At 53.6% G+C, this 13,639-nt stretch overlaps 1 protein-coding gene across 5 annotated transcripts in view; it reads left to right on the plus strand.

Moving 5' to 3' along the window:
• BICDL1 (BICD family like cargo adaptor 1) overlaps window positions 1-13,296 on the plus strand; it is a 98,398-nt gene extending 85,102 nt beyond the window's left edge. For 4 of the 5 annotated variants that reach the window (XM_034638938.1, XM_034638940.1, XM_034638939.1 and 1 more), the window contains 3 exons: window positions 4,225-4,355; window positions 8,841-8,961; window positions 11,774-13,296. In XM_034638938.1, the coding sequence (XP_034494829.1) occupies window positions 4,225-4,355; window positions 8,841-8,961; window positions 11,774-11,935 (414 nt within the window). In that variant the 3' untranslated portion in view covers window positions 11,936-13,296. Of the gene's footprint in view, window positions 1-4,224; window positions 4,356-8,840; window positions 8,962-9,807; window positions 9,917-11,773 lie in introns of all 5 variants that reach the window. The other variant, XR_004619120.1, reaches the window with a different exon arrangement.
• Window positions 13,297-13,639: the final 343 nt, after the last annotated feature.

Consider the following 13,639-nt stretch of genomic DNA (forward strand, 5'->3'; position numbering starts at 1 on the left):
TAAATAAGAGTTTTATTTACTTTAAAGCCTGCTTAAATTGTTGTGGGGGTGCTTCTTATCAGCTCTTTGGTATTGGCTGGTTGGCTTTTTTGTTGCCTCTCAGAGTAGCAGAACTAGAAGCAGCCGGGGCATTACTGAGAAGCAAGAGCGAGGCACAGGTTGCTGAGCGTCTGGACGCAGCTCTTCTGGAGCCTGTCTCCACCACGGATTCTCCTTAACAGTTCAGCTGATAAGTGGTTGATGCCAGTTCCTGCAGGTTCCCTCAGATAGCTCAGCAAGCAGATAGTTCTGCTCAGTCCCATGGGGTATAGAATTGGGCCTCCTGAGTGGGTCATCTCTTCCCACTCTTCCCAAAAGCTTAGACAAAGCAGCAGATCTCTCCGCCAAACTACATCCATCCAGAACCATCCTGGGGGAGTAACACTGACCTCCCAAGGCAGTGGGTAGGATGCAGATTGAATTGCAGCGGGCCAGTGGGGACGTGGCCGTCAGAGCGGGCTCCGCATTCTTCATGCCATCAGTGCAGCGGCTCCTGCGCGCTGCCGTGTGCCTGCACCACACTGGACCCTGAGATGCTCGGGGTAGAAGTGACTGCGCCCTTATGCCCCACAGCCTCTCTTACAATTGTGAGGGAGTCAGACTAGCTCTGTACCCCTTGGTGGGGGAGGGGGGGCAGAGCCCAGACAAGGTTATGTGAAACCAAAGTTCCAGCCGATAGCTCCTAGACTAGAGTGAACCCTCATCCAAGGGATGGTCCAGCCTCCAAGCCCACTGCTTTCCTACCCGGGAGTATTCTTTTTTCTCCTGGAAACTGAGCCAGAGGTAAAAGGTGTGGGACCTGGAGGGTAAAGTGACCAACCCCTCAGTAGCCTATCCAAATTTTTAAATAAAAGAGAGCCCAGGTTTAATTTTAACTGATAATTATGTTTGAGACAAGAATCTATGACCAGACCTGAAGACCGCCCCCACCCTTATGCCGTGGAGAGCTCCCTCCCACCCCTACTTACCCCCTCTCATTCCCCACGGCTTTGCAGGCTCCCTCCTGGTCAGGGCTCACTGGGGTCTGGAGCAGCTGCTGGGAGGCAGGGAGGACGTTCAAAGCAATAGGAAAACCACTTATCTGGGGAGCCCCTCCACCAATTCCCAGGCCAGTAAACCAGGCTGTGGGAGGTGCAATGAGAAATAGTCCCAGGCCTGGGGCGCCTGGGTGGCTCAGTTGGTTAAGCGGTCAACTCTTGATTTTGGCTCAGGTCATAATCTCAGGGTCCTGGGTGGAGCCCCGCGTTAGGCTCCTTGGTCAACAGGGAGTCTGCTTCTCCCTCTCCCTCTCCTTCCTTCCCCTCTCTGCTCCTCCCCCTGCTCACGTGTGCTCGCTCTCAAACTCTCTCAAATAAATAAATCTTAAAGAAAGAAAGAAAAGTGAACAAATAGTTCCAGTCCATGTCTGGTTCCTTTATAGGGCTTGACTGGGGCACTAGCTGGTTACTCTAGAAGGGGTGCGACAACACAGCAGAGCAGGTACTGGGAGCACGTAAGGCCTTCACTGCTGAAACCTTGGTGACCCCTCCTGTGTAAGATCTGACTGTGTTCTCTTTCCTTCAGCTTCCTAGCCATTGCCCTATTTCAGACCTACATTCTTTCACGCCGTGGCTTTGGCCATCACTTCCCCCGGCGCACTTACCCTCCGCATGCTTCGGAATGATCTTCCTGAAGCACGGCTTGGATACAGAACACCCTTACAAGTTCTGGATTGACTTCCTACTGCCACATGGCGGGAACCCTCAAACTCCCGTGGCTCCACAGACTGGCTGCATGCCGGCCATCCAGCCTTCTTCCCTGTTCTTTGCATCTCCCCTCTTTTGCTTTAGTCAATTGAACGTAGACTATGAAAGGGCAAGACGCACACTTCCTGTGCTTCCTGATGTCTGGGCCTTTTCTCTGGCCCTTTGCCTCTGCCCAGAAGACTCTCCCCGGCCACCTGTACTTAACCCTACTCATCCTTCAAGTTTCACTTCTTCCTTCAAACTCTTGATTCCCTTCCTCCTGGAGCCCCTGGGTCTGCTTTGTCATGGTTACCTGCACTCACATCTCATCTTCCCAGTTAACCCTTAGACCCCCACAAGGACAAGCTTAAGGTCTGACTTCTCTTTGTCTTTTCTTAAAGCATCTAGCACAGGCCTTACCTAGAGTAGGCACAAAAATCATTACCAAATGAAAGGGCCTAGATAGATGACTTCAGGATGTTTTCTTTGATCCTATTCAATCATGAGGACACCTACTTTATGTGGGAAAAGTGGATTTAGGGGAGGCTGCAACCTAAGTCAGTGTATAAACAGGCCAGGTCAGTCCTCATGACAGCCACCAGCAATTGGTCCGCACGGGTTTCGGAGAAAAAGGAGCAGAGCTTGCCACCAGGTGCCAGATGCTGAGCTCAGTCCTCGATGTCAGTTACCTCATTTGAGCCTCACAACAACTTGATGGTGGGAACTAGTTATTTTTATTCCTGCTTTTTATGAAAAGTATGTGCAGCTCAAAGAAGCTAAGTCCCTTGTCATTTCTAAGGCACATAGCCTTAGAAGTGCTGGTCTCTACCTTGACCAAGTTTTCCAGACCAAAGCAAAAAGTTCTTGTAGAGTTTTTTTCTGGAGGCTATTAAATGTTGGCATTTCCTGCCTCGCATGTGGTTTTATCTGTAGTTCACTCAGCTGGCAAACCCCTGTCTGGCGCACAGCCAGCCCACGGCCATGTTAGGGCTGATTTGGTTGGAGGAGGTCTGGCTCTCTTTCTGCCAGGTACTTTCTGGGTCTTGAGTTTCTGGCCTACCAGGGTACAGAACCTGCTAATAAGTAGGGTGAGGCTAGGTTTCTCACCTGCTTGCCTCAGGACTAGCTACACCCCGTGGCCTCTGCAGGTGCCCCAACCTGTTCTTCCCTCTGGCTCGTAGCCCTGCTCACCGCAGCTGTCCCCACCATGAAAGCGCAGAGCACCTGGTCCTGACATGTCCTACCAGGCGTCTAAGAGTACAAAATCCATTGCCCCCGGTAACAACAGATTGTCCCGTATGCCTCTTCATTGTCGGGCGTCCTCTGATTTCTCCCGAGTGGCTCTACGCCAGGTGCTGGCAACTCTGCTGGCTCAGCCTGGGGAGTCCGAAGCATCTTCGGGGAAGCTTGATCCTCAGCCTTGCTCCTGGGGTCTTTGCTCAATTTCAGTCGGTCTGAAGATGTTTAGGCCTGGGACTTGAGTAGGGGGGTACACTGAAAGGTGGCATCTGTCCCCTTGTGGGAGGGCTCGACCTGTATGGATGGATCCTCCCTTGGAAAAATGTCTAGTATGTGTAATATTTAACAAGAGGGCAGGGCCGGTCATCCTGACTCCTCTCTGAGCCTATTGACTGGGAAGGGGCTTCTGCCCTTCCATTCATTCAACAAATATTTACTGAAAGTTCTACCAAGCAAAGTTTCTTGTTGCAAACAACGAAAACCCTCTCTGCTTAAGAAGAGAGAAACTGTATTGGAATTAAATCTAATAGCTAACAGAACCAACAGGAAGGAACTGAGTTCCAAAACAGGAAGGAGCCATGGGAAGTGGAGCCACAGAAGCGATCTGCTGTCAGTGTAATAATTTCCCCCCAGCATGTGGCTTTGCCCTTAAGAACTGCAGTCCCAGGTAGGGGGAGTGACTGGCACATCTAGGTCACCTTTCCATGCCTGTGTGCCTAGGAAAGGAAATGTCTCTCCCCTTTGGCTTCCTTACTGGGAGGTCATCCCCTGTCTCCCACCAAGACTCATGCAACCAGGAATGTCCCTCAAATAGGAAAGCATTTGGGATGATGACTAGCCAAAAAAAGACCACTGTGTATCGCACAAGCATTTTGGGATTAAGCATCACAGAGTCAGGCTCTGAAATGCACAGGTGAGCGGGGCATGCTTCCCGCCCTTGCAGAGCTCTAGGGGTCCAAGGGGTTCCTCTACAATGGGTGGGGTAAGTTGTGGTCACCGAGGGAGCCACTGGGAAGGGCCCCCTACCACCAAAGGATGACCCCCAATGAATGGGCTGTGGGGCCACTCACTGAGGCATGGAGCCCAGAAAAGGTAACAGGCTTGAAGTGAAAGCTGTGAGCACCCCCCTGGGGCTGCTTGTTCTTTCTGCCTCTTTCAGGGCAGCTCCCCCCCAGCCAGCAGCAGTGGTAGCCCCACATTTATCCCTGTGGTCTCCCATCAGGTGACACTGCTGAGTGTGGAGATGACTGCGCTAAAGGAGGAGAGAGACCGACTCAGAGTGACATCTGAGGACAAGGAGCCAAAGGAGCAGCTTCAGAAGGCCATCCGGGACCGCGACGAGGCCATTGCAAAGTGAGTGGGCGTGTCTTGTCGAATTTTAATTTAATTACAAGCAATGTGAGTGTGTGCTCAATTTTAAAAGTGAAATCCTACAGAAAACAACAAAAGTGAAAGCGTTTCCCTGCTACCCACCCTCGCCCCAGTCTGGCTCTTCTCCCCAGACAGACGCTACTGTTGGAGGTCGGGGGTGTGTTTCCCGCAGATCTTTTTCCTATGCATGTGCAGCTGACCAGGCACTACAGCTGTCTGGGTTTTTAAGTATCAGTGGGATGATGCTCTACGTGTCTTGTATATCTTAGCTTTCCAACGTCATTATATAGATCTACTGCAACTTTTTTATTTCTAGGGTTTTTTTAGGGGAGTTGTTGTTACTTTTTTATTATGGACATTTTTAAGCATACACAAAAGTAGAAAAAAATAAGATGAATCCCTACCTACCTGTCCTTTGGTTTCAACCCTAATCAGCATATGGCCATTTCAATTATGCCCCTACCCAGTTCCTCCCCCTCTCGCCTAGATTGTATGGAAGCAATCACAAGATCCCTTATCTCATCCATAAACACTCCAGTATAGATTCTACCAGATAAAGACTCTTTCTGGAAAACACACAAGCACAATACAGTTGTCACACTTGAAAAAACTTACAGTAATTTCTTAATATCATCTGGTAACCAGTTGGCCCATAAATGTCTTTTTATGATTGATTAGAATCAGCCTCCAAAGTCCACAAACCCGATTTAGTTGATATGTACGTAGGTCCCTCTCCACCTTTTTTTCATACTGCATTTTTTTTATCAAAGGAACTGATCGTCTGTCTCCTAGAGTTTTTCTGTGTTCTGGGTTTGATGCAACCTCAGAGTATCATTCAACAGTTTCCTCTTACTCGTATTCCCAGTAAACTGGGTCATATTTTAATAATGTTTTGGGTTTTCTTTAGCAGAGAAGAAATGCATTCTCTTACATTCAAAAAATTTGGAAGTGCTTAGGCAAAAAAAAAAAACAAACTTGCATATTCCCCATCCCCCTTCAGATGATTTCTTTATCATGCATTCAATCTGCCCTCTTCACTGTGAGGAAATAAAAAGCACTGAAAATGTGTCTGCTTGTGGGGCACTTTGCAACACGTTCATAACATCTGTGTCACTTCACTGCTTACAAAACACTTCATCCTTTAATCCTGCCAGCCACAGCAACAAGTAAAAATTTTTCATCCCAATTTTTACAGATGAGGAAACTGAGATACTTTCCCCAGTTCCACGGCCAGTGGCGATCACTGGCCTCCACATCAGGTCTCTTGACCCCTGTCCCCACATCCTTTCCCCTTACCACAAAGGCTGCTTGTCAGCAAACTAAAAGGAGCCCATTTGAAACAAATTGTAAATAGATACTATATACCTTTTTAAAAAGTAGTAGGACACATTTTAATTCTGACTTTAAAATTCCCCACATCTTTCCCCTTCTCACTTCCACACACACTTGTCCTCTCCCTTCTGCTCTCGCTAATCATTTCATCATCTCCATTACTCAGTTTTACCTTTGGGTCCCCTTTCCTGTCTGGCCAGGACCTTCTGTGAAGCTGTCTGACGATTTCCAGTTCCTTTAGGAAGTGTACTCAGGCTTACAAACCTGGCCCCTGGATTCCTGGTGACTCTTTGATTCACCAGCGAATAGCACTGTAATGTTTTGGAGTGGGAGCATACTTTCATGAATAACGAAGGTTGAAATTGTGTCCTACAATTAGGGAATAAAATGGTAAAATTAAGGTGCTAATTGTGGAAGCCTGTTGGGAATAAAAAGCGGGATGAAGTTAGAAGTAGAGAATGGCTGGTCACCTTCTCTCAGCTGGACAAGCCTACGAGGGCTGATCATCAAGCTCTGACCATATTCTACCCTCAGCACAGTTGGGAGAGAAAACCAGAGAAAGTACCAGGGTACAGGAGAGAAGAAGAAACAGAAGTTGTCTAGTGCCCTCCCTTAAAATAAGTGGAACCTAGCTCTGACATAGGGGGACTGGGGAGGCCAGCAAGTCTCCATGAAACCTTGAAATGCATGCCTTTACCTTCTGCCAAAGGAGGCCCGGTGAACCGCCTGGTGTCTGACCGAGCTGATGAGCAGACTGTCCTCCCCAAGTACTCAGAATTCTGCAGGGAGGCCCTTGTCCTTCACGGACCCTACACAATAAGGGGTTAGATCACTCCAGCAGGATAGCTCTTTTTCTGTCCCTTAGAAATTAAACTCTTGGTATAAAGTATTGAGACAACAGACCTAAAGAATCATTTAAATGTGGGGGAAGCACACTTTGTGTAGGACCTTAAGGGTTTTACAAGATGCTTTCATACACATCATCTCTGATTCTCCATCCTGACTGCACTTAGAATTATCTGGGGAACTCCCTGGATGCCAGGGCCCTCCCCGCAACAATTCATTCTGAATCTCCTAGTTTTGAGCTTCTTAAAAGTGCCCCCTACCCCACCCCGTGATTCTAGTGCGTAGTCAGGAGTGAGAACCCCCAGGAAAAGTAACTCCCTCTCTCCACTGGGCAACAAAAACCTTAAGGTGGTCTTCATCCTGCACAGTCGTGAGTTTTGGAAAAGTAACAATTTCGTCGCCTTGCAGGTAAAAGGCCCTCACTAAAAGCAAAAGCCTGGGGCTACCAATCTGCCTCACAAAAACAAAAAGGAGTCCGTTACTAGTGGCTTCATTTAAATACGGAATTCTTCCAGCCCTTTCGAGACATTACTTCTTAAAATTCTGATTAATACATCCATCAGCGGCCTCTGCGGCTTAGCTCTCCTGGTCTTGGGTGCGGTCCGAGGCTGGAATACGGAGGTCGGCAAGTTGGGCCCAGCTTCGAGGGGGTTCGGGAAGGAAGGGGACCCCCTGTGAGCCCCGGCGACACAGCTGCCGCCGGACCTCCGCCTGGAGGCCTTGGTCAGCACATTCTGGGGTCTCCGGGCTTCTCGTGGCGCCACCTGCCGGGAGCCGCCCAGAAGCTCAGGAGGCTGCCGTGTCTCCTGAGCCAGGGGTTTGCGCTGCTGTTCCAGGCCCCGGGCGCGGGGAGGGCGGGGAGAGGGGTGGCCGGAGGGCGTCCATGGCAACCGGTGCAGCGTGAGGATTTCCGCCGGCCGCGGCTAGCCAATGGCAGCGGGCGTGACAGGGCAGCCTGAGGCATCTGAGACACCGGCGCTCATTGGACGGCCTCTGTCCCCTCAACCGCAGCGCGGCGGGCGGACCGGGGTGATGCGAGCTGTCCCGACGGCTTCTCTGGGAAAGGCGGGCGGGGCGCCGTTCTGCGGCCCTGAGGTGTCAGGGGAGGTGACTCATGGATCGGACTTGAGGCCGGAGAGGAAGTGCCAGTCGCGGCGGTGGCCCGTAGGGTTTTACCCTAACTGCCCCGCCTCCCAGCCACACTTCGCTTGCTGCGGCCGGCGGCCCTAAGGCCCCGGCCCGGCGGCCTCTATAGGCGGGTCCTCCAGCCGACCTTGGGACGTGCACACTGCTCGCTGGCCCGGTGCGTGAGGCGGTTGTAGTTGATGACGGGCTAAGTGATGCCCATTATGACAGCTGGGCGACTAGTGCCTCCTTGGCAGAAGCTGCTCAGTCTCTCACTTTCTATTCCCATTCCTCCACCCCTGAAAAAAATTAATTTTCATTTGCATTGAACAACTATGATTTAGAAATGTTGGAAGAGGCAAACACAGTAATACATGAAACATATTAAAATATGAAAATACAAAATGCAGAAGTATGTGGGAGCCCATCAGTGATCAACCAGAGGGAGCCAAGTAGACGTGTATGACCTTTAAACACACACATGCAGTTTTTCTTCTACAAAGCTAGTATCATAACAGCGCTTGTCTTGTGGTGCTTTTTCCACTCAGCAATACATCGTATTTCCCCCTTGTCCGTGAATAATGAATATTCAACATCATGGTTGTTACTGGCGGCTGGGTTCCATCACATAATTTACCACCAGTGCCCTAATTGTTGGTGACTGTGATTAGCTTGGCTGTGGTCGTCACCGCTGCGTGGCTACTTTTGCACACCTGTGCCTTTAGGACAGATCCCTTAAGTTGGGGGGGAGGTTGCTAGTGAAAAGGAGGGGCTGGGAGGACAAGGTCCTTACCTCCCATGGGAATAGGCCTTTTGGGGGAAGGATTACCAGCTTCTTAATGCCCTGTGAGGCTTTTGGTGTCCTCTGGGTGTCAGTCCTCCTTTATCCTCTTCCCCGAGCCCCCTCTTTATCTGTGAGTTGGGGAGGACAGATAGTCCCTTCACCTACACATTGTTACAACGGTTGAGAAAATGGGTGTGAACCCATGCTGGGAACTTTCCAGCTCTCTGCAAGTAACACCCTAGTTACTGTCACTGTTCCTATTTGTTGTGAGTTTGATCAGAGCCGGTTTCCCCATCCTGTGGACTCCAGGTGCCCCAGGTAAAGAATCAGATGCTTCTGGTACAAGGCATCCATGCTCAGCCTGGCTTGTCTGTTTTTAGGAAGAATGCTGTGGAGTTGGAACTCGCCAAGTGCAAGATGGACATGATGTCTCTGAACAGCCAGTTGCTGGATGCCATTCAGCAGAAACTGAACCTCTCACAGCAGCTTGAGGCTTGGCAGGTAAAGAGAGCCCTGAGACCCAGGGTGAGGGAAGACAGGGCTCTGGGAGGAGTCGCTGAGCCCAGGCAGAGAGTAAGGAGAGTTTGTTACAAGATGGTTCCATGCACGGGGGTGAGCAGTAACCCGCCTTCACCTGGTGAGATTCAGAGCCTGTGTTTCCCCCAGTCACCAGGGAAGAAGGCCTGAGGATGCTGTCCAGAGCAGTGAACCCCAGGCTGAGCCATTTAGGACGGTGGTGACCACCAGGTTTGGAGCAGGGGCTTCCTTCAGCGGGTCGTCTCCGCTGTTTAAATTAGCGGGAAAGAAACCACTGTTAACACAAAGGGCCCAAGAAGCCCTACGTGGCAGCGCGAAATTTACAGCTAGATGTGTGTGGTTCTGCAGCCTCTGGGCTGCCAGCAGCTGCTGCCCTTCCCTTTCTCAAAGGCCAGCTTCCTTTTTCCAAAGAGCACTACCCTGGGGGAAAATGAGTCAGTGTGTCCTCGCTAGGACCACCATGTTCAGAGGGCAGTCGGCCTACGCCCTACGCCGCCCCCACCCCAGCTGAGCTCCCCACTGGCCCAGGGCTGTACTTGCTTTTAATGAGGTTCAGATCAGACAATTTCAGGATATGGGTGTAGCCATTCGTGTCTCTCCCCCACGAAATACGAAGCAGACCAATGAAAAGCCCCCCTGCTGGCAGGCAGGTTAGTGGTGACCATTCCTCCAAGGGCCCGGCCCGGCCACAGGAGCACTCCCCCACCCCCACCCCGGGAGATGGTCCCTGGCTCCTGGGCTCTTGGCCCCACACCAGCTGGCCGGCCCCCGGCTTACCGCCCGTTCTTCTCTCTTCTCTCCCGGCTACAGTTTGCTTCCTCAGGGCTTTTTACTATCTGGCTCCTTTGGTTTCTGATCTAGTGGCCTTTCTCAGTTCCCGTATCAACAGCTTTAGTTGTACACCCCTCCTGCCTTTGAGGTGAGATCGAGCTCCCATTCCACCCACCGTGTCCTCCGCTGTCATCGCCGTCCTGTCCCCCCCCCCCGCCTTCCTGTGGCCCGCCGTGTTGTGTGTGCCGGCATTTGGTGTCATCTCCGTACAATATGTGCCATGCCATCCCCTGCAACGCGCTTCCCGCCACTGCCACGGCCTAGGACTGGCAGGCCAGCCCGTTTCTGACCGCCTCAGCTCTGGTTTCTTGGTGCTCCCTCCTCATCACTGGGCTCTTTTGCCCACAGAAGTACTGGCAGGTGTGGAATTCCGAGCGGTTCACAACTGTGTGGGTATGAAGTTCTAAGGCGATCTGTTTCGTGGGCTTACCCTGATGAATTTTAAGGTATAAAAGCTGCAGTTTGCAGTGTGCCAGCAAAAGCCCTGACACTTTGAAAGGGTTTCTTTCTGAAGGACCCTGTAAGGTTCCTAGTGTTGCGGGTAACAGATTTTATTGAGCAGGTCCTAAGTGCAGGGCGCTGTGCCCAGGATTTGACACTAGGACCTCGGAGGTAGGGAGCGTGTCCCGTTTCGGTGAGGAGGAGGAGGAGAGGCGCTGGAAAGAAGCGGAGTGTGAAGAAAGAGGAGAGAAAGACAGGAGAGCAGGACGTGAAACACAGGAGGGGGCAGGAGGTCCACACTCGCTGGTTGCTACCTGGTGCAGGGTAAGGAAAGTCCCTTTGTTTCACACTGAAACCTACAGGGTGACAGGAGCGTGGGTGAGCGCAGGAGGTGATGGACGGGGGCGGGGGCTCCAGCCCCACTTCCTGCCCTTGTCAAGTGAGCGGCTGCCTGAGCAGGACCTGATCAGCTGACTCCCCCCAGGGGTTAAGGCAGGATTTGGTGTCTTCAGCAGGGCGCCCCAGAGCCCACTGGGTTTAGGGGTGAAGGCATCAGGCAGATGCTCGTGATGTTGCTGCTGACGTTAACCAGACAGGGCTGTTTCTGTATCCAGAGCAGGAGCTTTCGTACTTCGCTTCATGCCTTCGCCAGGTGGGATCCTGTGCAGAGTCGGGATCTAACTGCTAGAATGGAGAGCGGATGGAGCTGCTCCGCCCAGAAGCCCCTTGTGGGGTACAGCTGCTGTGCTGGGGGGAGGGGGGCATTTCCTAGTCAGCTTTACCAAGTTGGGGAAAGGTGCTACTCCAGTGAGGAAGCCAGGGATATGGGCCTAAGCAGGAGCCAGGCAGGCCCTGAAGACAGTGATGCCCGTGGCCTGTGCCGCAGGTGGGAACCGTGCCACCAGAAGGCTGCAGCGGGGGCTTGGTCGTGGGCAAGGGCAGGGCCGGGAGAGCCCACGTCCCGGCCGTGCGGGGCTGCTGGTGGTACCCGGTCATCCGCGGTGCAGGCTGGTAGAACTTGAAGGAGGCAAGGGGGCAGGAAAGGCCCCCTGAGGCTAACCCTTTGGAATGGAGAGCTGGCAATCAGAGGTCACCCTGGGGCCGGGCGAGGGGTGCCAAGGGAAAGGCACACACAGCCCTGAGGGACGCGGGAGACAGGGCAGAGGCGGCGTCACGGGCAAGGCCTAGATGGAGACAGGGAAGTGTCAGCTTCGGCCTACCCTTCTCTGGGCATGTAGGGACAGACCAGTGGGGTGGTCAGCCGAGGAGCTGGTGCTAGCAAGCCCCGAGCCCTGAGGAGGCAGAGGTGTCGGTGACTCCTGTGTGTCCAGGCATCATGTCTCCACTTGCTGCTTTCTTGGTCGGCCTGACCTGGCTGCAGCCAGTCATCCATCTCATCCCATCCTCCTCCTGCAGCCTTCTGACATTTGCCCCCCCTGCCTCCCCCGCCCCACCCCGCACCGGGTCAGAGCCCTGCTCAGCCCCTCTGCTCTGCCCTCTGCAGGATGACATGCACAGGGTCATTGACCGGCAGCTGATGGACACGCACCTGAAGGAACGGAGCCGACCTGCTGCCGCCCTCTCCAGGGCCCACGGCGTGGGGCGTGGGGACGAGCCCAGCACCGCCGAAGGCAAGCGGCTCTTCTCATTCTTCAGAAAAATTTAGGTCAGGAGGAGTCAGGCCAGCAAGGATGGGTGGACTAGAGGTGACTGAAACGGGGTGCGTGCGAGGGCCCAGCATACCATGCTTGCACACGAGGGCTGCCCTGGGCCAGCTCAGCGGCCACACTGCCCACCCACACTGGGACCGAGTCGTCCAGAAGGGCCCACTCGGCCTCTGATGGCTGCCCTTGACAGAGGGACAGGCAGAAGCCCTGTTCCCACTGCCAGGCCATGCCTGGCCTGGGCTTCCCCCTCAGATCTGCTGTTGAGCAGGGCTCAGGCTGCCTGCAGAGCGGCCCTCCGGCTCTGCCGCACAGACGCAGAGGATCGCAGCCCACCCTTCCGTGGCTCCCGCGTCCCATCCCAGGCCCTGCTGCCCCCCTGTTCTGGAATGCGGGGAACAGAAGGAATGGAGGCCATCTCTGCATGCCTCAGGAGGCTGTCACGCCCCCCCCCCCCCCCCCCCCCGCTGGCCTGAGCTGCAGGGGGGCCTAGTCCTCAGGGACACCAGGTCTAAGGCTGAGCCTCCACCTCTCCCCCGGTCTCTGGCCCAGGGAGGAAGGGGAGGCGGCTCCTCCCCCTCGTGCATGCACCTCTTTCGCGGGAGGCCCAGCCTGCGGGGCTGTTCTGTTCTCTTGCATTCGGCCACGATGCGCTCTCCTGAGGCTTGGCTGTCGCCATCCCGAGATCAGGAGGAAGAAGGGCCCTGCCCCCTGGCCACCACTGTTCTCCCTCCCTGGCCTCCAGGCCAGCCGGTGTGTTCACGGGCCCTCTGCAGGCGTTAGCCATCCAGTCCTTTTCCCTTCATGGGGCCAGAGCCGGGAGGAGGTCCGCTCCTCTTCCCACAGCCCCCCGTTACCCGCCACATACAAGTTCTTGGCTCAGCCAAGTGAGTCCAGGCCACAGAATGGCCCCAGAGGGGTCTGCGGTCAGCCACCTCCAGCTCGAGGGCAGCGTTGGCACCACAGGGCGGATGCCACCAGATACTGCCCCCCAGGCCTACAGAAGGATGAATCCTGCAACCTGCTGCTTCTGCTCCTTCCTCGGCAGCCACTCCACCTTCTCTGCTGAGGCCCTCGCTCGGAGGCACCCGGGCTGAGCCAGCCCGCAAGCAAGCTGCTTTTACAAAGGATCATCTCCCTCCCTCACACGGGAAAAGCACAGCAGGGATGAGCGGAAAGAATGTACCTATAGATATGTACATACCACAGTGCTGTAATTTTGTATGTAGCAATCATGTAAATACATGTATGGATTTTATAATATACATATTATATATAAATCTATAAAGGCATATTTTTAGAAAAACAGCGCACCACTGCTTCTTTTGAAAATAGTCGAAGAATAAAATGAATTTCTACAGAGCTTCCTGCCTCAATCATTGGGTACCTGGAGGGCTTGTCTGGTCAGAATGCAGCTTCCATTTCAGACCACCAGTCGTGAGTCCTTCCCGCAGCTGGGAGGTCAGCTCCTCTCTTGGTACCCGGTGAGTGGATTCAGCCAGCAAGGGGGTGCCTCCCCTGGAGGGTGCAGGCATCCTGTCCAGGACCGCTCTCTGGGGACGGCCTCCACACCCACCTTGGCCCTGGGCGCCCTGCCAGCGCTCCAGTTGCCCAGCTCCCGGCAGGCCCTGCCAGCCCTGCTTCCCAAGCCTTGAGCAGGCCCTACAGCTTGGCAAGAACTTGGAGCCAGAAAGAAAGCACTGCAG

Source organism: Ailuropoda melanoleuca, chromosome 12 (assembly GCF_002007445.2).
Source record: "Ailuropoda melanoleuca isolate Jingjing chromosome 12, ASM200744v2, whole genome shotgun sequence".
NCBI classification, from domain to species: Eukaryota; Metazoa; Chordata; class Mammalia; order Carnivora; family Ursidae; genus Ailuropoda; species Ailuropoda melanoleuca.